At 37.8% G+C, this 25,539-nt stretch overlaps 1 protein-coding gene across 1 annotated transcript in view; it reads left to right on the top strand.

Moving 5' to 3' along the window:
- CCDC57 (coiled-coil domain containing 57) overlaps positions 1–25,539 on the top strand; it is a 68,732-nt gene that overhangs the window by 15,891 nt on the left and 27,302 nt on the right. The window contains exons 7-10 of the mRNA XM_081320658.1: positions 6,506–6,664; positions 8,120–8,282; positions 10,129–10,248; positions 24,913–25,078. Coding sequence (XP_081176784.1) covers positions 6,506–6,664; positions 8,120–8,282; positions 10,129–10,248; positions 24,913–25,078 — 608 coding nt within the window. The remainder of the gene's footprint in view (positions 1–6,505; positions 6,665–8,119; positions 8,283–10,128; positions 10,249–24,912; positions 25,079–25,539) is intronic.

The following is a 25,539-nucleotide window of genomic DNA, read 5'->3' as shown; positions in this document are numbered from 1 at the left end:
CAGTGCACCATAGAATGATTTGCTCCATAAATTTATATTAAAGAAGGAAAAAAATGCATTATCAAAATTCAGCCAGAAACTGCATACCCACTATCTATCCATGACATATACGGTACTCTCTTCATTGAAGAAACAGCCTTGTCTGCTGTTAATCAATTTCCTTTTGTAAGGAGCCCTATAGTGATAAAGAATCTGGTAAGACATGGGCTTCCATATTCTGCAACTAATTTTTGGTAGGAGAAAGATCAAGTCAATAAACACCCTGCTTGGCTCTTATTTTGGGGTATATAATTTTACAGGTGGCTCAGGGGCCCAAGTACAGTAATATTTACAGACCCTACTTTGCCCATCCAATCAATAGAAGATAGTTCTTTTAGTGCTGATATAAGTAAGACAGAGTAGTGTTGATTCATTTAGACTTACCGTAGGTACACCCTTATTTCACTAGAGTTTTTTCATTATAATATCAAAGTGTAAATATAAGAATGCAAATTGCTTAGCAAATTATAAGTCTATTAAGAATAAGTTCTACATTAAATAAATTGCTGACCATTTGTTAATTGTATACTCCATCAGGAGCTGTTGTTCCTGATCACTGTCCAAAGCAGAACTGTGTTTTAGAAGATTAAGTCTGCCAGATCAAATGTTCTTACAAATTTGAGGTGTGTTATTATTTATTTTTTTAATTAATATTTTAAAAAATACCAAAAGTGAAGGATTTCTTCAACATCACCCACTAAATAAGATGCAAATAGGGCAATAGAATGTGGGTCTGCTATAGGCTACACTAGGTTGTTTTGAAAGTCCAGTATCTGTATCGTTTTACTAATTATAGTTCAGAGGGAAACTAAATCCTGTTCTCTAAAACAGGACACACTAAATGTCTTGGAGAGACAGCATTAGTTCGTTGATCAGAAAAATGCTTTTCATGATGATTACTCTAAAACTATTAATAAGACATCCTAAAATTTTAGATTCAGTCTTCTATGTGAAGAAAGCATATCCTGAAACACAAAAGTGTTCTATACAAAAGGTGATTGTTAAATCTTGATGTAAAGACATCCAATGACCTCCAAGGTCTCTTCCAATTATTATTATTATTATTATTATTATTATTATTATTATTATTCGCACAGCCAGATGTTCAGACTAGATTTGGCATTTTTGTCTACCTATTGAGTCCTTACGAAGGACCTGGGATAGGCAGATGTGGATGTTTGATGGTATTATAGATATTGTCACAGGATGGAAGCAGTTCCTAGTAAGGCCACCTTTTGCAATTGACTAATGGCGAATTTGTCAATGCCAGTGGTGTTCAAGTGGTGCTGCAGTTGTTTTAGGATTGCACCCAAGGCGCCTATTACTATTGGTACTACCCTTGCTTGCCTTTGCCACAGTCTTTTTATTTCTATTTGTAGGCCTTTGTATTTTGTTATCTTCTCCAGTTCTTTCTCGTCTATTCTGCTGTCTCCAGGCACTGCCACATCCAGACTTTTTTGTCTTTCTTAGCGATAATTGTTAAGTCCGGGGTGTTATGTTGCAGGTGCTTGTCTGTTTGAGCAGTTTAACGTTATCATTTTGTATGACTTTCTCTATTTTATGATCCCACCAGTTCTTGCTTACAGGCAAATGATATTTCTGGCAGATCGTCTTGCAGCAGCTTACCAGGTGGTCCACTGTTTCTTCAGCTTCTTTGCATAGGCGGCACTTACTGTCTGTTGCTGTCTTCTCAATTTTGACATTGTATGCATTTGTCCTTAAGGCTTGGTCTTGTGCAGCTAGAATTAGTCCCTTGGTCTCTTTCTTCAACTTTCCAGTTCCTAGCCATTGCCAGGTCTTGTTATTATCTGCTTTCTCAGCTATTTTTTTTAATGTACTGGCCATGTAGTGCTTTGTCTTCCCATGCCTCTATTCTGTTCTTCATTTGGTCTTTCCTGTAGGCCAGTTTGGTCTCTCCAGTACTTAGCAAGCCTTCCTGATATACTAATTTCAGTGCATCTTCATCGTTGTCCTTCAGATATTCTTCCAAAGCCATTTTTTCTTCTTCAACCATCTGATGTACTTGCAGCATTCCACGTCCACCTATTTGCCTTGGTAGATAAGAGTCTGTCAATGTCACTGCGTGGATGAAGGGTGTTATTATTATTATTATTATTATTATTATTATTATTATTATTATTATTATTATTCATGAAACTCAGTCAAATGAACATTCAAATTGACTGGCACTAATGGTTGACACGAGTTGCAGCCAGCATCCTAGGTATCAACCAGGTATCTCCTTAAAATGTAAGATGTTCCAAGTAGCGCAGTTTTTTTTAGCTTTGCTGGAGTTATTGCAGGAAGCTGCAATTTCTTGATGTATTTTGCAAAGTTTGTGGACATAGTTCCCAGTGCCCATAATAATCGCACAGTTTTGATGGCCAGGTCACGGTATTTTGTAATTTTTTCCAGTTCTTTTTCTTCGACTCTGGCATCTCCTGGTACAGCGATGTCAATCAGCTGTACAATTATTATTATTATTATCATTATCATTATTATTATCATTATCATTATCATTATCATTATCATTATCATTATCATTATCATTATCATTATCATTATCATTATAATAAAATACTGCATGCTTTCATCTTGATGTAACTTGTGGCAATAAAATCAAAAGGTTCACCTCATGTGAACTGGAATAATTGTCTCACAACTACTCATGATTTTAAAGCCTCTTATTATTAACCTATTATGTAACTTAATTAAAATATACAAAACAGAACATAAGTATCTTGCTGGATCATACTAATGTTTATTTAATTTGGGATCTTGTTGTTTCTCTCAAAATGACTATCAGGATATATCTATTGGAAACCCACAAGCAGAACAGGGTAATAGTCCTGTTTCCCCCCCCCCTTCCCTTGGGACTGGTAATCAGATCATGTAGTACATAGTCATTGATTGTTTTAACTTATATAAATTTGTGTAACCCTCTTTTGAAATGGAGGCAGCATGGTGGCTCAGCAATTAAGACACTTAGGCTTGTTGGCTGGAAAACCGGCAGTCCAGGTGCAAGACTTAAGCACCATGCGATGGAGTGAGCTCCTGTCCTTGCCCCAGCTCCTGCCAACCTAGTGGTTTGAAAGCATGCAAATGCAAGTAGATAAATAAGTACCACTTTGATGGGAAGATAACAGCACTCCGTGATATCATGCTGGCCACATGACCTTTGGACAACACTAACTCAATGTCCTTGAAACAGAGATGAACACCGCTCCCTATAGTCGGCAATGACTAGGGGAGTAAAATCCACAGGGACTCCTCTTTTGAAATGGCTATACTATTTAGCTTTAAGATTATAAAGGTTTGTTTACCTTTTAAAGATGATGGGTTCTATGGCTGTATAGTGCTTCTATTCTATTCTGAAATGAATACAGTACTCTTTAGTGACTTATTAAAGCAAGTCTTTTTTCAGGAAGAATAATAATAGAACAGAACAGAACAGAACAGAATAGAATAGAATAGAATTCTTTATTGGCCAAGTGTGATTGGACACACAAGGAATTTGTCTCAGGTGCATAAGCTCTCAGCAATAAGTGATAATCATGAACATAGTCATCATAAAAATACATTCATAATTCATAAGATAGTCTTACTGATAGTCATAGGATACTAAATAAACAATCAACCTAAATCATACTAGGATATTAAATAAAACAATATTAATTGTAAGATACAAGCAACAAAATTATAGTCATAAGGAGATAAGGAGATAGGTAATAGAAAAGATGAGAAAAATAATAGTAATACAGTCTTACTAGATAGTTTGACAGTGTTGTAGAAATTAGTTGTTTAGCTTAGTGATGGCATGGGAGAAAAACTGTCCTTGTGTGTAGTTGTTCTGGTGTGCAATGCACTATAGCATCATTTTGAGGGTAGAAGTTGAAACAGTTTAGGTCCAGGATGTGAGGAGTCTGTAGATATTTTCACAGCCTTCTTTTGGCTCGTGCATTATACAGGTCCCCAATGGAAGGCAGGTTGGTAGCAATTGTTTCCTCGGCAGTGAGACTTGGGAGTAGGTAGGAATATGAATACAGTACTCATTGGTGACTCATTAAAGCAAGTCTTCTTTCAGGATCTGTTTCCACAGTAGCCACACAATCCTAGAAACATGCACTTACTTTAATGAGTGGATATAAGGTTTGTATTTGTGCTGTTGTGGATTCCGGTGCATTTTTTGTACTAAATCCAAAACACTGCAGAGCCCTATGTGCCACTTCTATTTCAAACAATTTAAGTGGCTGCTCATTTATCATCTCCAAATATTATATATTTATACCTGTTTTGGGGTGGACAAAGAGGATGCTCATGCAGTATCTGGATGTGATTGTGTATAATCATTTCTTGCTGTTCTGATTTCTTTCCCTTACCTGAGAAATCCTTCTATCATTTGTCATTTAATTTTAATTTCCCTGACATAGTGAATATTATTAACAATCATTGCAACATTTTTTTCAAATCGCTGACCTAATTCAGAACAGATTGGTTTATTTGTTCATTCATGAATTCAAAACCCATTAAATATTTGGTCCCAATAGATTTTAGTTGGCACCTTTTAATTACAGAATTTCATCTATTACAATTTCTAAAATTGCTAAACTATTACAGCATTTTTCTCCAGCTCTGGAGTAAATTGGAAATATGCATCAAAACGATTTACTTTCTTCTTTAATAACACATCAAATATTTAGGTAAAATCATTGCTAAAAAATCATTTAAAATATTAATATGAGTTATATATAATCTCACTGACTTTTTAATTGTTAGAATCCATTTTAACAAACACTGCATAATCAATATTTTGATGCCATCTCACCATTTATAAGAGCCTTGGTGGAGCAGTGGGCTAATGCCTCCTTAAGTAACACCAGCTGCCTGCAATTAGTGCAGGTTCGCATCCCACCAGGCTCAAGGTTGACTCAGCCTTCCATCCTTCCCAGGTAGGTAAAATGAGGACCCAGATTGTTGGGGGCAATTAAGCTGACTTTGTAATAATGCCGCTTGGGTGTGTGTGAAAGCCCTAATAAGCAGGCATATACATAGAATGAAGGCTACTGCTAAGCTTGTAAGCCGCCCTGAGTCTTCGGAGAAGGGCGGGATATAAATGGAATAAAATTTTTTAAAAAAAAATAAATTAGGCCATTTTTGTATGCTTTCTATTGGACATTAATGTTATCAGTTCTCCTGAGAGCTCCAGATGGCACTATCTAGAACAGGGGTGTCAAACTCAATTTCATTGAGGGCCGCATCAGCATTGTGGTTGCCCTCAGGGGGCCAGGTGGGTATGGCCTGGGTGGGCGTGGCCTACTGGGTGGGCGTGGCTAGAGTGCGTATGGCCTACTGGATGGGCATGGCCAGCTCTACATCGTTCGCATCAAGGGTGCCTATGGGGGCCTGGGCAGGAGTCGGACAGATCCGAGGGTCTCTGGCAGAAGGAGGGTCTCTGGGCCAGGGCCAAGGCAATGGGGGCCGTTCCCTCACTGTTTCCAGGATGGCTTCGCGGGCCACATGAAACCACTTCGCGGGCCACATCTGGCCCCCGGGCCTTGTGTCTGACATGCCTGATCTAGAATATTGCATCTTCTTTAACATGACTAGATAGAATTCATTTTTAATCTCCTTTCCAAGGATAGAGCCATCCTGCTTCTCATATCAGACCTGCCTAGAGAGAAGAATATATGGGACAGGCAGGAGCTCTTGGGTCTGGCTATTTTTTAAATGAGTAACAGTTGTAAATTGAATCTGGCTTCCCCATTGACTTTGCTTTCAGAAGGTCGCAAAAGGGACCACGTGATCCTGGGACAGTCCAACTGTTATAAATATGAACCAATTGCCAAGAGTCCAAATTTTGATTACATGACTATGAGGATGTTACAATGGTCATCAGCCTGAAAAATGGTCATAAGTCACTCTTTTCAATATTGTAACTTCAGTCATTAAACGAATGTTTGTAAGTTGATGGCAACCAGTACTTAGAATCTAAATCGGGTTTTGACTAAGTTTATACAAAATAGTTGATCTTTTCTTTATTATTCTCTATTTAGCTTCTGCAAGTCTTGGTAAAGGACATCTAACTTAATGAATGTTATTTAAAATTGTAGATTCACTTAGAAAAAAATCAAAAGAATCTCCAAATAGAATGTATTTTAAATTTTGGAACAAATCCATATCAGTAATGTAGAGTAAATAACATAGGGAACATACCCAAATAGTAAGTGTTCCTTCCTGTTTGTGTTTGAATAGTACTATATGTCTCTGAAATTTCAGTGAATCCAAATTTATTGTATATTCATAATATTGCATCATATAATGTTAATATTATGTAGATATCTTACTTTAAGATTGCCAAATTTCATGATGTCCTTCCAACCACTTAGATAAATGAGACAATTGCTTACTTGTTTTCTTTAAAATAAAACAATTAAGGAGATCAATTTGGAGCTGTTTTATTTTTAAGACTTGAACATGAACTAGAAGAACTGAAAACAAACTGGGATTCTCAAATAGCTCAGATATCCAAGGAGACAGTTTCAAAGAATTTGCAGATTCACACACAGCAAGAAGAAGTAGTAAAGATGAAAGCAGAAGTGATTGCTTTAAATCAAGATATTGAAAGGTGAATTATTTTTCTTATTAAATCCTTGATTTTTCAAATTTTTTATTCATAATTAATCTTGGGTTACACCACTAGTGGGCAGCCTTTGACCTGCATGTTGTCCTATGGTAGGGAAGGTGTGTGCTGTCAGGGTCAAAAAGTCAAGATGGAAGGTACAGCTGTGCATGTAATGATATGTATTGAAAAGGGATGGGCTTACTACTTTATCTTTTCTTATACTGCATGGATGCTTCTGCCCCCCAGCATCACATTTGCTACAGCCCAGTATCTAGAAATCGATTTACAGAATCATGGTGACAAAATGGATGAATTTCAGCAGTACCATTTTTTCTCCTTAAGAATTAAGGATGGAAATCTGAATAGTTTGCCAGAGGCGTCCTATTCCCTTCCCAACTGTAGCCTTCGGCAAAAAGATTCTGCAGGTGACATTTTTCAAATCAAAAGACAGCCTTGGGGTGGGGAGAGGGGGGGAGGAAGGAAGGGTTCTGATGCTCCTGCCAGATTCCCACAAACTCCTTGGGGACACCAGCAAGAAGTCGGAAGTCCCCTGCTTTTTTACTCACTTTGATCATTATATTTCTCTGTTTAGGTCAGGAAATATCTCTGAAACAGTGACCCAATGGGACACTGGTTGTCTATGCTATATACCTCAGAGTTCAAGAGATGAAGTGAGATTCTAAGACTGATTGCTTTCGTTATGTGATGCTCTGCTTCAACATTCTGATGTTTTTCTCTCTTAAAAGAACAGAGTTGTAAGGTCAAAGAAAGTTATGCTGAGCACGCTGATATCATTACCTAGTCAGTCTCAGAAAACGTCAGATATGTCATGAACACAATTAATCAAGGGTTGGCCAGCTATGACACTAAAATTGAGAATCACCCCGATGATAATATCATCAAGGGTGAGTGAATAAGGACATCTAGAAGGCCAATGTGAACAGGTGTGGTATATGGGATAGAGAGTCAGTCTAGATTTGAGTAAACCCAAGTTTCTAATCCTACTGAGACATGAAGCATGCGGGATAACTTTGGAGGACTCACTGCAGTTCAGCTTAACTAGTATCTCAGAACTGCTGTGATGATATAATGATGGATGGAAGAAACCATGTAAACCACCTGGAGTTTACATGGAGGAGAGAGTCTGCAACATGCAAATAAATTGGTATTATGTTCAGGCAGAAAAAAAAGTTCAAACTTCTTACTGAACGTTCACACTTCATATACTATACACTGTATATTAACTTTATGTGAATGCAGATTCAATTTTTGTGTGTGTATTTCACAGCAGGGCCATATTTTTGCAGCTTTCTATTTTCTTCCATATTTTATCCACATGAATGTTTTAAACTGTTTTAAACTGTTTTTAAAATGCATTGTTTTCGTAGCATTGTAAACATTAAGTTTCTTCTAAATTAATATTTAAGTGATGTCTTCTTTTTTTTTACTTTGTATTAGATATAAGCAACAACTTTCACTCGCAATAGAGAAAGAAGAGAGTTTGGAAAGAGCTAAAGTGCAAGGAGAACTGGAATGGCAGCGGCGATGTGAGAATGCTGAAAGGAATCAGTATCACAAATCAGAGGCTCTGATACAGAACCTGTCAACAGCTAGGGACCAGGTCAGCATTTCTAGCAGCTTAAGCAGAGGGTATTGCGACATCTTTCATGATGGAATATTTGATGCTTTGGGTTTTATGCTTCTATGCTTCTAACAACTACATCAGATGTTCCATCTTACTGACAGGATTAGTGCTCTCTCACTGTAATTTGTTGGGTCTGTTTTGACCTGTAGCAGGTGATTTATTTTTAATAATTTATGTACAGTTGTATGCAACACTGCTAGATTTCAATTTAAGATTTGAAAGCTGTTACCAGCAAGATTGTCTACAGATGTGAGTAGAGCATCATTTCGATACCAGTTAGAGAAAATTGCAGCTTGCTTGGTTACAGTTTTTAAGTCGCAAGACCTGTTCTATCTAGGAGCAAGTCTTTTTCTCTCCACCTATATTCTGTTAAAAATAGGTCCAAATTCAAATATATATTGGAACTGGAAAAGCAATAGCTGCTGACAGTGACCCATCTCCATGATTGAATGCTGAACATCTGAAAGTATAGTGTGATGTCAGAGTCTAGCTTTATTTTTATTAGTTTATTTTTACATTGTTAGCTGCCCAGCATCATCTGTAGTTGGGTGGCACCTATACTGAATAAATTAATTAAATTAAATTTATTAATGTAAATAAAATTAATTTATTAACATCTTAAGTTTCTATAAGAGTTAAACATAACATCTGTAAAAAGCATAAACCATATAAATCCAGTATCAGAATAAGCAGCACTCCCATTATTTATCATAAATTAAACTGTAGAAAAGCAGTTTTGACTACACTTTAGGATATTGTTAGTAGGAGTCCTATTTTTTTAAATCCCATTTATATCCTGCCCTTCTCCGAAGACTCAGGGCGGTTTACAATCTAAAGCACAAATCAATGTGCTTAGCAATAGCCTTCATTCTATGTATATGCCTGCTTATTAGGGCTTTCGCACACACACACCCAGCGGCATTATTACAAAGTCAGCTTATTGCCCCCAACAATCTGGGTCCTCATTTTACCTATCTCGGAAGGATGGAAGGCTGAGTCAACCTTGAGCCTGGTGGGACTCGAACCTGCACTAATTGCAGGCAGCTGGTGTTACTTAAGGAGGCATTAGCCCACTGCTCCACCAAGGCTCTTGGATCTCCAAAGGTTAACATTTCCATACTAATGCCTAAATACCTAAATAGAATTTTTTTAAAAAAAAAGTATCTAGAAGCCTCCTGATAGACAATGTATTGTCTACAAACATGAGGTTACTGTATCTGGCACTGGCAACTCTCATATAGTTTGCCGCTATATTCTGCACCAGCTGCAGCTTCCGTGTAGTCTGCCAAGTCAGCCTATATGTAGTTCATTTCAGTAATCAAATTAAAGGATGGTAAGGCCATGGGTAATTTACCAGATTAAATTTTATATATCTACAGGCAGTCCTCCACTTATGATCATCAATGTGCCTAGAATTGTGGTCATGAGTTGTGGCAGTCACTAAGCAGGTCGCCACCTGACCGTGCCTAATGTTATGACCTTTTCTGCAGCTTGTTAAGTGAACCTGTTTTAATAATGGGAATTTTTTTGCCAGAAACTGGAAGTAAATGGTGGAAACCACCAAAATAAAAAAAAATGCTGAAAATCACAGTTATGTGACCATAGGATGTTGCAAATGGCTGTAAATGTAAGTCACTTGCCAAGTGCCCAAAAGGCTGTCAGAATTCCAGAACCGTTTTATAAGTAACTCTGGAGAGATCTGTTGAATGATCTCCAAGTCATTAATGAGGACTAACTGTAATGGGATATCAAATGGACAAGAGGATAAGGGTGAATCTTTCAAAAACTCTTCTAGAGTTGCTTTACTGTAACTTTTTTATAGGCTACTGCTGCACTAAAAGAAAAGGAAGAAAAATTGCATGGATTAGAGGTACTGTTGTCTACTGTAACTCTTGAAAGAGACCAAGCTTGTCAGCAACTTCACTTGCTAAAAGAAAAACAGGTTGGAATTACTTAACATTATTTATTGAATAGAGCTAAAGTTGTAGTCAGTACTATTCTGCAGGAAAAAACAGAAACATTTAATCAAACTATTTTATTCCATTAATGCAAAAATTTATTGGATACTTCTCATTAAAATTGCATTAAACGTGACAAAGTACTTTCATGAAATAATTTCTAAATATAATGGATTAGCTTTTGTTTTTATATATGCACATACAAAATGGTTTGCTGCATATTCAGACATGCAGATGGTACCAAGTTAGTTTGGCTAATATTGTACTTTAGAAGACAAAATCAAAACTCAAAATGGACTGGACCAAATCCAACATAATGATACTAATTGTGATAAGAATAAAGATTAAAAATTCAAATCTATAGGTAGTTTTCACTTAATAACTCTAATTGGGCCTCAAATTTTTATTGATAAGCAAAATTGTCATTAGGCAAAATGTCACATGACCATGTACTGTACTGTAGCTTAGCAGTGGCAGTTCTGATAGTCCCAGTTGCAGACATTAGCTAAGGACATCACACACACACACACACACACACACACACACACACACACACAATGTACATATTATAAAACATTGTTTTTAAAGACTTTAATGTACCTTTTATGCTTATTAATTGACTATACCACACCTTCTTTATACTGGTATATGATCATAATAAAGATTTGATTTGATGTATGTGAATTCAGTAATTTCTCACTCAGTGAGGAAAACTGCCTCTCCTTTGTCAGGTTGTTTGATTATAGTGTCAATTGATTTGCTGCATTGTTCAGTCTTACGTTGGCCAAACTCTTTTCTGCTGTAAATGATCCAGAGGAAGGCCAACAGAATGAAATTTTAAAAAAGGAGCTCAGGTCAAATACATGGAGGAACCTCCTGATGGTTGAAGTTCCTAAGCACTTTTGCAGGTAAAATTAAAGGTAAATGTAGAATAGTGATACACTCCCTCATGTTGGAGGTTTTCAAATGGGGACTAGATAGCCACCTGTCATGAATGGTTCAGTAGATTCCTAGACTGTGTAGTCAATCGACTAATTAGTACAAGGGTATCAAACTGCTGGCCCACAGGCCAGATGCGTCATGCCGAAACTGTGCCCACCCCAGCTCCGGCAATGGGGGAGAAATTGTGATACATCGCGACATGTCACGTGATGTTACGAGTTTGACACCCCTGAACTAGTCTATAATGCCCTTTCCAGCTCATATAGGATATGATTCTATGGAAATCAACATATAAAATATATACTTACAATTGTATAGAATTCTTTACAATGTGGGAATTATGTCAAATTTCAATCAACACTGCTGGTTATAGTAGTAGTAATGGTAGGGGGCAGATTTGAGTTTACTGATTTCTGGGCTATTGTTGTAGGTCACAAAGTTTTCTAACTTAAAATTTTTTGGAAAAGTTCTCTCAATTTTTCTCACCTGATCTTCCAAGGTAGTTAAAAAAAAAGTTATGCCTGGAATATTTCAGAGAAAGGATTCTAGGATTGAAAATGAGTCCTAATATGAATATACACCCAAATATACCCTTTATACCTTAATCCTAATGTTATGACTCTTAACATTGATTCACAATTCTGCAGTTGATTCCTGCTAGTGGACTTTGGAACTCAAGTAAAAACCATAGTAAAATGTAGAAAACCTTTCATAAATCACATAAACCATCAAACTGAAATGAAATTGACTTGCAGGAGGTTTGTGATAAGATCTATTCCATGTGTAGCCTGGTCAGTAGTGGTCCTAGTTCTTTTAAAAGCAATACTAGCAATGATATTATTGATATTATTTATGGCTTTATTTACACTGTGTTGCTTCCATAGTGATTTTATGGATCATTTTAGTTTAGGCACTGAGATTCTCCAATTGGACAAATGAAGTAATACATTTTTTAAAAAAAAATAAGGAATGGATGATAAGCAGCACAAAGTGAAAAAAGGCCATGATAACTGAAATAAAACTTTTCCAAATTATTCCATTAAAAAGATCTTTAAAATGTTTTAAAGATTCAGTGTTTAATTTTAATATCATATAATGCTGGCAAAGTGTAGCAGAAATTGTGCTGCTGAAATTTTGATTGCAACTGAGGAGGGAGCTCTGGAGAAGACACAATAACATTGGGAATTGAATGGTGACTCTGGGTTGCCCATCCCTAGGCTAGATAATTGTTGATTTCAGCTATTTTTAGGCTTACATCAATATGGCATTGTGGTTACCTTTGAAAGGTTTTATATTTCCTGAAAGGCTGGAGAAAAATAATTCTTTATTATTTGTGGAATCACTTGCATTACTCTTTATCCTTGAAGATTGTATTGCATGGGTAACTGGCTTTTAAAAGTTTATGATATACAACCAGAAATAGAAGTAATCCAATAATTCTTTGCAAAGAATTACCTTGTAAATCATTTAATAGATTTCTGTTGTTGTTAGTTGCGGTGTCCGACCCATTGCGACCCCATGGACAAAGTTCCTCCAGGCCTTCCTGTCTTCTACCATCTTCTGGAGTCCATTTAAGCTCACGCCTACTGCTTCAGTGACTCCATCCAGCCACCTCATTCTGTCATTCCTTTCTTCTCTTGCCCTCAATCTTTCCCAGAATCAGGCTCTTCTCCAGTGAGTCCTTTCTTCTCATTAGGTGGCCAAAGTATTTGAGTTTCAACTTCAGGATCTGGCCTTCTAAAGAGCAGTCAGGATTGAACTCCTCTAGGACTGACCGGTTTGAACGCCTTGCAGTCCAAGGGACTTGCAGGAGTCTTCTCCAGCACCATAGTTCAAAGGCCTCAATTCTTTGGCACTCAGCCTTTCTTATGGTCCAACTTTCACAGCCATACATTGCAACTGGGAAGACCATAGCCTTGACTATACGCACTTTTGTTGGCAGGGAGATGTCTCTGTTTTTTAGTCTGCTGTCTAGATTTGCCATGGCTTTCCTCCCCAGGAGCAAGTGTCTTTTAATTTCTTGGCTGCAGTCCCCATTTGCGGTGATTTTGGAGCCCAGGAAAATAAAATCTGTCATTACTTCCATTTCTTCCCCATCTATTTGCCAGGAATTGAGAGGGTCGGATGCCATGATCTTGGTTTTGTTAATGTTAAGTTTCAAGCCAACTTTTGTACTCTCCTTCTTCACCTGCAACAGGAGGCTCTTTAGTTCTTCTTCACTTTCTGCCATTAGAGTGGTATCATCTGCATATCTTAGGTTGTTAATATTTCTCCCGCCAATCTTAATTCCAACTTTTCATTCATCTAACCCTGCCTTTCTTTTTTTTAATACAAGTTTTATTGATTTTTTAATATTTACATATAGATGTATTTGCGAAACAGTATGGTGGTTGGGTAGTTAAAATAAAAAATAACCATTTGTAAATAGTTCAGGTTACATCAACAGAGATGTCCTCTCTAATTCCCTTAGTGATTACATAGTCAAAATAAACAAGTTAGTATCTTTCTAGTTATTGCCCAGTCAATCAATAAAATTCAAAATATATTTTTAGTAATAGATATCAATATCCTGTTTTTAAATTTTATCTAATTGCAATAGGATATTCTAGAATAGCCTATAGTATATAGAAGAAAGCTTAATTTTGGGTAACCCACAATTCCCTATTTCAATAAAGAATAGTTCTTTTGTCTACAAAATGTTGGTCATTACAAAACATTCTTATGTTTTACCATTAAAGTCTAGTTTTCATCTTAAAATTCTAGATTCTATACTATAGTTCAAAAATAGCCACTGAATATTCTATAAATCTTCTTAACCGTACATCAATTATTAACATACTATCTTTTGATATGTCATTCCAAATTCTATAATATGATTCAGAGTTATATTTCCTTTACAGATCTAAAAGCTAAATGTAAAATCAGTGATATTTTTTTTAAGATTCCCCTTGATCCATAGAAAGATATTTTTATAGTCTATCTTTAGGAATCCCAAAAGAGAAACAAGTTCAGTTTCTTAAATCTAACTCTTAGCTTCCTTTTGTGCCAATCATACTTCGTTCTTGGTATCTTTAAATTCTCAAATGTATCTTCCTTTCTTCCTATACCCCTTATTGGAATCCACGGAGCATATCCAAATGTCAGTTTTGCAAGGAAGATGTCCCCTTTGTAACCATTGTATTTTTGGTTTGATAGTTCGGTTTTTGGTGGTTGATATAGTTGTCATTAAATCAGTCTTTTTGAACTTCCAATTCTATCTGGGTTAGGTAGAAAGTAGTAGCTGGTATTATGGTTGTCATTGGATTAATTGAATTCTCAGTATAGTATATTTGGAGGCCTTTAGTGTTTTCACTCTTGATGTTGCTTTGATCAGGTGCTGTTTTTTGGCTTGTAAGTTTTGTAGTTACCATTAAAGTTTGGACTTTAAGGTTTTCTGTAGGTTGCTTTTGTTGTTCTTTAAAATCTCTTATTTTGATGTTAGTTTCCACTTCTTCTGTTTGGTTTTGGGTTACCTTTTCCTCATTTAAATTCAAAGTTTGATTTGATGGCTTTAAGTTGTCAGATTTTTCTTGCAGTTTGGCTTTAATTTTTTTTTTAATCCCATTTATATCCCACCCTTCTCCGAAGACTCAGGGCAGCTTACAACTTAAACACAAACCAATGTGCTTAGCAATAGCCTTCATTCTATGTATATGCCTGCTTATTAGGGCTTTCGCCTCCCCCAAGCGGCATTATTACAAAGTCAGCTTATTGCCCCCAACAATCTGGGTCCTCATTTTACCTACCTCGGAAGGATGGAAGGCTGAGTCAACCTTGAGCCTGGTGGGATGCAAACCTGCATTAATTGTAGGCAGCTGGTGTTACTTAAGGAGGCATTAGCCCACTGCTCCACCAAGGCTCTTCTCTGTCATTGCCAAGATCATGTCCAGTATCAGTTTATAATCAAGTGGTGGGATGTATTCATCCATTTTGTTGTTTGCAGTTAAATCTTCCATGGAGGCTGTTTTAATAATAGTCAAAGATTTTCCACCTCCTAAAGAGTTGTAATCAGTGCCAGCTGTAATCTTCGACAGCTTTGTTATTCAGTCAGCTCTCACAACAGAAAAAGGAAATTTACTTGCTGTACCAGGTTATGCCACAAGATGTCATCAATAACATATAACATGCAATGTAAGAGGGTTTTTTTTCTTTTTCCAAATTAATATAGAACTTTTGTAAAATTAGTCCAAATTTTTTCTTTAATTCACAGTTTAGAGAAAAAATGGAATAGTGAATCCCCAGTAACAAAAATAAGCTTTTTAGTAGATGCAGATGAAATTTCTTAAATTCTTTGCTGAATTAATTGAATTTCTTTTGTAACTATGAGGTTTTAAGATTTGTTCCCAAAGTAGATATTTGCCGTTTTCTCAAAACAAGGGGAAGGAGATTTTCAGGAGAGTCCCACAGGAAGATGATTAAGGAACAAGGAAAGGTTAAAGCTCACCCATGTCCTCCAGATTGCTTCTTAGTGCTAAGTAGTACTTTTGGCTTTTGGCAGGGAGCGGCTTAGTGATCGGCCATCTTTATGGCCGGTCTCTTCTGTGAGCCAAAGGAGATGATCCCAGATTCCAACGGAGGGCTGCCGCCCTTCCATGATCGCAGGGAAGTCCTCTCAGTAATCACCCCTCCAGGGCAATTTTTGACCTTTTTCAGGGTCCTCCAAAGGAGAGAGAAACGGATGGCAGGAAGCAGATTGTCCCTGCGCATCCAGAAGTGCCGCACGCACGAACCGGAAGCCTAACCCTGCCTTTCTCATGATGTGCTCTGCATATAAGTTAAATAGGCAGGGCGACAGTATACAACCTTGCCGGACTCCTTTCCCAATTTTGAACCAATCAGTGGTTCTGTGTCCAGTTCTTACTGTTGCTTCTTGGCCCGCATATAGGTTTCTCAAGAGACAGATAAGATGGTCTGGTACTCCCATCTCTTTAAGAACTTGCCACAGTTTGTTGTGATCCACACAATCAAATGCTTTAGCATAGTCAATGAAGCAGAAGTAGATGTTTTTCTGGAACTCCCTAGCGTATGTTGGCAATTTGATCTCTAGTTCCTCTGCCTTTTCGAAATCCTGCCTGTACTTCTGGTAGTTCTCAATCCACATACTGCTGGAGTCTAGCTTGTAGGATTTTAAGCATAACTTTACTAGCATGTGAAATGAGTGCAATGGTGCGATAGTTTGAACATTCTTTGGCACTGCCTTTCTTTGGAATTGGAATGTAAACTGATCTTTTCCAATCCTGTGGCCACTGTTGAGTTTTCCAAATTTGCTGGCAAATTGAGTGTAGCACTTTTACTGCATCGTCTTTTAAGATTTTGAATAGCTCAGCTGGAATACTGTCACCTCCACTAGCTTTGTTGTTGCTCAGCTTTTCTAAGGCCCACTTCACTTCACATTCTAGGATGTCTGGCTCGAGCTCAGTGACCACCTCATTGTGATTATCAGGGACATTAAGCTCATTCTTGTATAGTTCTTCTGTGTAATTTTGCCACCTCTTCTTAATCTCTTCTGCCTCTGTTAGGTCCCTGCCATTTTGGTCCTTTATCATGCCCATTTTTGCATTGAACGTTCCCTTCATCTCTCCAATTTTCTTGAAGAGATCTCTGGTCCTCCCTATTCTATTGTTTTCTTCTATTTCTTTGCGCTGTTCATTTAAGAAGGCATTCTTATCTCTTCTAGCTATTCTCTGGAATTCTGCATTCAATTGGGCGTATCTTTCTTTTTTTCCCTTGCCTTTCGTTTCCCTCCTTTCCTCAGCTATTTGCAAAGCTTCCTCAGACAGCCATTTTGCTTTCTTGCATTTCTTTTTCTTTGGGATGGTTTTAGTTCCTACCTCTTGTACCATGTTGCGAACCTCTGTCCATAGTTCTTCAGGCACTTTGTCTATCAGATCTAATTCCTTAAATCTATTTGTCACCTCTACTGTATATTCATCAGGGATATGATTTAGTTCATACCTGAGTGGCCTAGTCCTTTTCCCTACTTTCTTCAGTTTAAGCCTAAATTTTGCAACGAGAAGCTCATGGTCTGAGCCACAGCCAGCTCCTGGTTTTGTTTTTTCTGACTGTATAGAGCTTCTCCAACTTTGGCTGCAGAGCACATAGTCAATCTGATTTCTGTGTTGACCGTCTAGTGAGGTCCATATGTAGAGACGTCTTTTGGGTTGTTGGAAAAGAGTGTTTGCTATGACCATCGTATTCTCTTGACAAAATTCTATCAGCCTGTGCCCTGCTTCATTTTGTACTGCAAGGCCAAACTTGCCTGTTATTCCGGTTCTTCTGTCATTTTGGGGATTGTATCCCAGTATTGCTATTCCTACTCTTTTATTGACTATGAAGGCTACTCCATTTCTTCTGAGAGATTCTTGCCCGCAGTAGTATACCTGATGGTCATCTGAATTAAATTCACCCATTCCTGTCCATTTTAGTTCGTTGATTCCTAAGATGTTGATGTTCAGGCTTGTCATCTCTTGTTTGACCACGTCCAGCTTTCCTTGATTCATGGATCTTACATTCCAGGTTCCTATGGAGAAAAAAATCTTTACAGCATCGGACTTTCCTTTCACCACCAGATCCATCCACAGCTGAGCGTCCTTTCGGCTTTGGCCCAGTCGCTTCATTATTTCTGGCGCTATTAGTACTAGCCTTCTGCTCTTCCCCAGTAGCATATTGGACGCCTTCTGACCTGAGGGGCTCATCTTCCAGCATCATATCTTTTTGCCTTTTGGTACTGTCCATGGGATTTTCATGGCAAAGATACTGGAGTGGATTGCCATTTCCTTCTCCAGTGGATCACGTTTTGTCAGAACTCTCTGCTATGACCTGTCCGTCTTGGGTGGCCCTCCACGGCTTAGCTCATAGCTTCATTGAATTACGCAAGCCTCTTCGCCACGACAAGGCAGTAATCCATGAAGGGGATTTAATAGATAAAGATAGTTAACTATGAGGTAACACTTTTCTCCTAAGAATGGAATAAAGGAAACATTTTTCCCTATGCAGGAATGTTTATAAGCTGCTTTTTGAGGAATTGCTTAGTCATTTCTTCTGAATAAAAGCACTGTTGTAAAGTGATGTTAGTACCGTATATACTTGAGTATAAGCCGAATTTTTCAGCCCACTTTTTGGGCTGAAAATCCACTTCGGCTTATACTCCAGTGAACAAAAAAAAAAAGAACTTCCACCCCCCAGTTTGGAGAGCTGCTGCTTTCATCAAACATGGACGAAGGCAGCAGCTCTCCAAACGGGCTGCGGCGGTTTGGAGAGCTGCGCGCGCAGCTCCGCCGCCACCTCTGCAAGCCTCCGCTGAGAGAATGGGGCGGTGGAAGCTTGCCACCCATTTTCTCGGCAAAGACTTCTTTCGGGGGATGCAGCCTCTGTCACCCCCTTCTCTCAGCTGGGCAGCTGAGAGAAGGGGGCGACAGAGGCTGGATCCCCCGAAAGAAGTCTTCGCCGCTGAGAGAATGGGCGGCAAGCTTCCCCGCCCCATACTTCGCGGAGCGCTCCAACGCCTCGTTCTCTCGTCTCAGCGGAGACTTGTTTCGGGGGATCCAGCCTCTGTCACCCCCTTCTCTCAGCTGGGCAGCTGAGAGAAAGGGGCGGCAGAAGCTGCATCCCCCGAAAGAAGTCTTCGCCGAGAAAATGGGCGCTGAGATTTTCTCGGCGAAGACTCACCTTCTCCCATTCACCTTCAGCAGCTCCGCCAGGCCCGTCCAGTGCCCTGCTAGCAGAGCTTGACAAATGCAAAAGCTGCTTTGGTTAAACACTGGAAGGTTTAGTGATTAACCCACCCCACCCCACCCGGTCTTCTTGCTGTTTCTCCCCATCCTCACTCCTACCCACAGGGGCTCTCTGCCTCTTCTACTACTTCTTTTTCTTTCTTTCTTTTTTGCTGAGGTCTCTCTCTCTCTCTCTCTCTCTCTCTCTCTCTCTCTCTCTCTGTGGTGTGTTATCTCGAACCAGATGGGATGGCAAAGTCAAATGCAAATGGGGATCTTGCAGATCTTGCCCTGCCTTTCCCCCCACGGTTACCTTCTGTTCTTGATGAGCTCACGAGTGCTCAAGGACAAAATAGGGCAGGGCAGAGCCGGCAGTTAAAAATAGGATGCAGATAAAAGGAAAGGTAAGGAGGGGTTCAGGTTGAGAGGAGAGGCTGCGTAGCCTTAGTGTAACTCCTGTTTGGGCTGACTGGGTTGCCTCCGATGGGCTCTGACAGTGGAACAGAATGGAATAGAAAATATGGAATGGAATGGAACAGAACGTAGAACAGAACAGAACAGAACAGAATAGAATAGAATAGAAAAATAGAAAGTGAATAGAATAGAATAGAATAGAATAGAATAGAATAGAATAGAATAGAATAGAAATATAGAAAGTGAATGGAATAGAATAGAATAGAATAGAAATATAGAAAGTGAATAGAATAGAATAGAATAGAATAGAATAGAATAGAATAGAATAGAATAGAATAGAATAGAATAGAATAGAGAATGGTAATAAGAATAGAATAGAATAGAATAGAATAGAATAGAATAGAATAGAATAGAATAGAATAGAATAGAATAGAAATATAGAAAGTGAATAGAATAGAATAGAATAGAATAGAATAGAATAGAATAGAATAGAATAGAATAGAATAGAAATATAGAAAGTGAATGGAATAGAATAGAATAGAATAGAATAGAATAGAATAGAATAGAATAGAATAGAATAGAATAGAATAGAATAGAAAATGGTAATAAGAATAGAATAGAATAGAATAGAATAGAATAGAATAGAATAGAATAGAATAGAAATATAGAAAGTGAATAGAATAGAGTAGAGTAGAGTAGAGTAGAGTAGAGTAGAGTAGAGTAGAATAGAATAGAATAGAATAGAATAGAATAGAATAGAAATATAGAAAGTGAATGGAATAGAGTAGAATAGAATAGAAATATAGAAAGTGAATAGAATAGAATAGAATAGAATAGAATAGAATAGAATAGAATAGAATAGAATAGAATAGAATAGAATAGAGAATGGTAAGAAGAATAGAATAGAATAGAATAGAATAGAATAGAATAGAATAGAATAGAATAGAATAGAATAGAATAGAATAGAATAGAGAATGGTAATAAGAATAGAATAGAATAGAATAGAATAGAATAGAATAGAATAGAAATATAGAAAGTGAATAGAATAGAATAGAATAGAATAGAATAGAATAGAATAGAATAGAATAGAATAGAATAGAATAGAATAGAGAATGGTAATAAGAATAGAATAGAATAGAATAGAATAGAATAGAATAGAATAGAATAGAATAGAATAGAATAGAATAGAATAGAATAGAATAGAATAGAATAGAATAGAATAGAAGAATAGAATAGAATAGAATAGAATAGAAATATAGAAAGTGAATAGAATAGAATAGAATAGAGTAGAATAGAATAGAATAGAATAGAATAGAATAGAATAGAATAGAATAGAATAGAATAGAATAGAATAGAATAGAATAGAATAGAATAGAAATATAGAAAGTGAATGGAATAGAGTAGAATAGAATAGAAATATAGAAAGTGAATAGAATAGAATAGAATAGAATAGAATAGAATAGAATAGAATAGAGAATGGTAATAAGAAGAATAGAATAGAATAGAATAGAATAGAATAGAATAGAATAGAATAGAATAGAATAGAATAGAATAGAATAGAATAGAATAGAATAATAGAAATATAGAAAGTGAATAGAATAGAATAGAATAGAATAGAATAGAATAGAAATATAGAAAGTGAATGGAATAGAATAGAATAGAATAGAATAGAATAGAAATATAGAAAGTGAATAGAATAGAATAGAATAGAATAGAATAGAATAGAATAGAATAGAGCTGGAAGGGACCTTGGAGGTCTTCTAGTCCAGCCCCTTGCTCAAGCAGGAGGACCTATACCAGTGGTGGTGAACCTATGGCACGCCTGCCAGAGGTGGCACTCAGAGCCCTCTCTGTTGGCACATGCGCCACCACCGCTGCCAGCAGCAGGTCCTTGTCGGTTGGTGGACTGGAAGAAAAGGGAGGGGGAAGCATTTTACATGTGTGCATGCGCGCACGGGGCCACGAGCAGGCACATGCTGCAAAGGGGGCGGGGCTAGTGCCTGCGTGATACTCACTAGCCCAGCCCCGTTCTCACGTGGTGCGGTGCCTTGTATCTGCACCCTGCGGCGTGGCGGTTGGCGTTTTTGTGCCTTGCGGTATGGTGGCCCATTTTTTGCTCCCCCTTTTTTTTCGTGCCAGAGGCGGCACTCAGAGGCGCCTCCCTGTCCCCTCCCCCAAGGGCACCAGAATGCCGATGCTGCCTTGGCACTTTGTGATAAACAAGTGGGTTTTGGCTTGCGGTTTGGGCACTCGGTCTCTAAAAGTTTCGCCACCACTGACCGATACCATCTCAGACAGGTGAATGTCCAGTCTCTTCTTAAAAACCTCCAGTGATGGAGCACTCTTGATTTCTGGTGGCAAGCTGTTCCACTGGGCAGCTGAGAGAAAGGGGCGGCAGAAGCTGCATCCCCCGAAAGAAGTCTTCGCCGAGAAAATGGGCGCTGAGACGCCTCATTCTCTCGCTCAGCGGAGACTTCTTTCGCGAGATCCAGCCTCTGCCGTGCTGCACCGAGAGAACAGCAAGCCGCCCCATTCTCTCGGCGGAGCACTCCACCGCCCCATTCTCTCGGCGGCTTGCCACCCCGTTCTCTCATCTCAGCAGAGACGTCTTTCAGGGGATCCAGCCTCCAGCTGCTGCATTTCCCAGCCTCGGCTTATACTCGAGTCAATAACTTTTTCCAGTTTTTGGGGGTAAAATTGGGGGTCTCGACTTATACTCGAGTCGGCTTATACTCAAGTATATACGGTCCTCAGGAAGATTTTCTGTGGATATATATGACGTACATCAAAAGGAAGATCAATGCAAAGAGTAACTGAATTATTTTATTGTATAAGTGGGATAATTATAGGGAAATATGTTATTATAATTCAATTCAAAAGGCCAATAAATATTATACAATGAAAAAAATATTAGCATTTAAAACACAGAATTATACTATTGAAAGGGGTTATTTAGGCCAATATGTTCAAACCTTTACTCAATGTGGGAATCCAATTTCAAACATCCTTGACATTTGCTTTTGCTTGAACATGTTTAATAAATAGTTTCTTGGCCTTTTTGGTTAAGATCAAGTGTACTGTATATAATAATAAAGAACTCAGTCTTCCTATGGAACTAGTTTTACATTTAATATCTAAAGATCTAAAGAACAGACTGATATTCTTTGTATTAACTCTTCAGTGCTTAAGAAATACTATGATGTATCCCCTCAAGCTTCTTAAGATTAAATGTCATTTTTAAATCATCTTTCAAAACCATCATACTATGATTGTCAGGGGGAGGGGGGAGGATTGCAAAATCTGTAGTTGTGTGAATCCTTTGTTAGAACCAGTCGGTGACATGAGGGTGTAAAAGCTTTCATATGTAAGATAAAGATCTAACACATTAACATGATTCATTGTCTTTTTTACCATGTTGGATAAGATGTCTCTTTTTAATTACCAAACTTAACACTTGTTACTTAACACTGCTCTGTGTTGTCAAAATATTATTACCATTTGCAACTGTTAAATCAGATTTAAGCTCTTCACAGTATATGAATCACTGAGAAATATCACTGTATTTCTGAGTCTTGCCAATGTTTCTGATGCTGTACTTGCTTTTGTCTTTTAGAGAAATATTTTTCTCTGCTAACAGCCATTTCATATATATTATCAAAAATATTGAGACTGTTTTGGATATTAAAAAAACTTATGCTGCACTCTAGTGGTTGCCCATTATTGTTCTAAAATGAATACTTTCTTTGAAAGAGTTCGGAAGTGGAGATTGAAAAATACTTAGTTACAGAATTTTTAGACAGAGAAGGTCATCTAAGAAAATGATAAATGATATTTCAGGATTGATAATGTATTGCTGATATACATTTGGAAATATACACTAATATTTAAGTATATGGACCTTTGTTTAGATTTCATTCACAACTTAAATTTCATTACTTTTGGGGGTATTTTTGTCTCTATTACTGTACTGTAGCTAGATAATTTCCAAGTATATTTTGATTTGACATGTGACATTTAATTTCCTGGAAAATATTTCTCATATATTGATTATATGAGGTTGCCTTATAAGCTATGTTGTCCATTGTTTGTCTCCTTCAATATTATGTACTTTGCTTGACAACAATGCGGCATAGCATTAGACAAAATTTTATTTGGAACATAAAATGCATTTAAGTAGAAGTGTCAAGAATAAAACCTGAAAGATGATATATGGAATACAGTACAAGTTGAGAGAGAATTCCTTCTAAAATTTGCAAATGAATTTAGGTTGATTAATGCTCTGAATCAAAACCTAATAAAGGATTAGCAGCACACTGAACATTTGGTAAATGTCTAGTAAATTTGCATTATGATTCTTGAAAAAGCCTTTAATTGTATTTTGCAAACTTACTTCTTCATGAATAGAATTGCTGTCATTCATAGAAATTTCCTCTTGCTAAGTTTTCATTACAGGTAGTCCTCAACTTACAAACATTCATTCAATGGTTGTTTGAAATTACAGCAGTGCTGAAAAAAATGAACTTAAAACCTGTGCCCAAAGTTAATGGCCGTTGCAGCATCCCACAGTCATGTGATCAACATTAGGGCACGTGGCAGCCACCCACACTTAACAACCACAGAAGCACTGCAGCTCCCTTCATCTGCCTGTCTCTTCTCCTAATCCATGCCCTGTTTGCTTCACCAAAGGGCAGCAATGCAGGGGCTGGGGCTGAAGTAGAGATCAGTTGAAAAATATGATCAAGCATGTCAGCACGTCATTCTGTAAAGCCCCAATTGCCCCACCACCACCACCATCCTGCGCTTCATAGATTCTGCTGCGCTCCCCACTGACCCTCGCCACCTCATCTTATCCTCCAAGCCAGTGTGCCATTCTCACAGTCCTTCAGAAACCTTCTGGTCTTCTCCAAGCGTTGGAAAAATGGAACATTGGCTTGGGGAACTGCAGGAGCCCTGCTTCAAAAATCTCAATTCGCCAAATTGCATTCAGAAGATTTCTGAAGCACTGCTGGGCTGGGTGGGCAGCTGAGGCTTTACACTGCACTGCAGCAATCCCCACACATGCATACCCTGCGGTAGGCCTTCCATGGCCTCACCAACCTCTTTTGGCACTCTTGCACTCCTTACCTGGGACTCTGTTAACAGCCCATGATTCTCACTTAATGACTGCAGCTGGGAGTGCTGGGATTGCAGTCGCTAAGTGAAGCAGTCAGAGGACATCTTGTTTAACCAGTTTGCCTAGTGAGCAAGATTCTGATCCCAATTGCAGTTGTAAGTTGAGGACTACCTGTACTACTACCTGTACTAATGTATGTATGTATGTGTATGTGTGTGTTTATATATGAGTAATAAACAGCTAACCAGTTCCTCAGACTTTTTTAAGATTGTTAACTATACTGTTCATTTTTTGAGGCATGTAGCATGTCATTGGAATGATTTTGACTGGTAATTTTCCTGTATACTGAGCTTGCTTCTTTGAATTACTTATTCTATTCTGGAGGAAGGCAGTTTTGATAATTCCATTAATTTCTTGATTACCCATAGGGTACTATAGGAATTTCTGAATATTTTCCTCCTGCTGATATCCACACTTTACAGCAGCAGAACTATACTTTGAGGTCTGTTATTGCAGAAATGAGAAAAGAAATGGAGACCCTTAATAATCAGGCATCTTCCTTTGATGACATCAAAATGAAAATACAAAATGCAGGTATAACTAATTCTACTTTAGTTTTATTTCCTCCTAGTAGTAAAATGGATTTGATTTACTGACAAGTGTCCCTATATTTTATAAATTTAAGTCTCCTTTAACAAAAGCTTCTCTTCTATTTTTTGGAAGATTTTCTTGTTTGTTTTTGGTGCTTTGGTAATTCCTGACAACTGCTGGATGCAGTCTTTTTGACAAGATTTTCCTCCTTTGTAGGGTAAGGGAGGTCACCCAGCTGGCTTTGTGTCTAAGGCAGGACTAGAATTCACAGTCTCCCACTGATATCTTGATCACTACAACTGGCTGTCTCTTACATTTACAGTCTTCTAAATATTTATGTTCTCTGAGGAATCTCATATGACTAAAGCATATTAACAGATGCTTAATTAGCATTTCAGTCTCCAATTTTGAATCCAATTTGAGATCATCCATCACCACAGGTTGAGGTATATATTGTATGCTAA

This window comes from Vipera berus (genome assembly GCF_964194415.1).
Source record: "Vipera berus genome assembly, chromosome: 2".
NCBI classification, from domain to species: domain Eukaryota; kingdom Metazoa; phylum Chordata; class Lepidosauria; order Squamata; family Viperidae; genus Vipera; species Vipera berus.
Note: the sequence above shows the minus strand (reverse complement) of the source record. Positions and strands in the feature narration are given on the sequence as shown.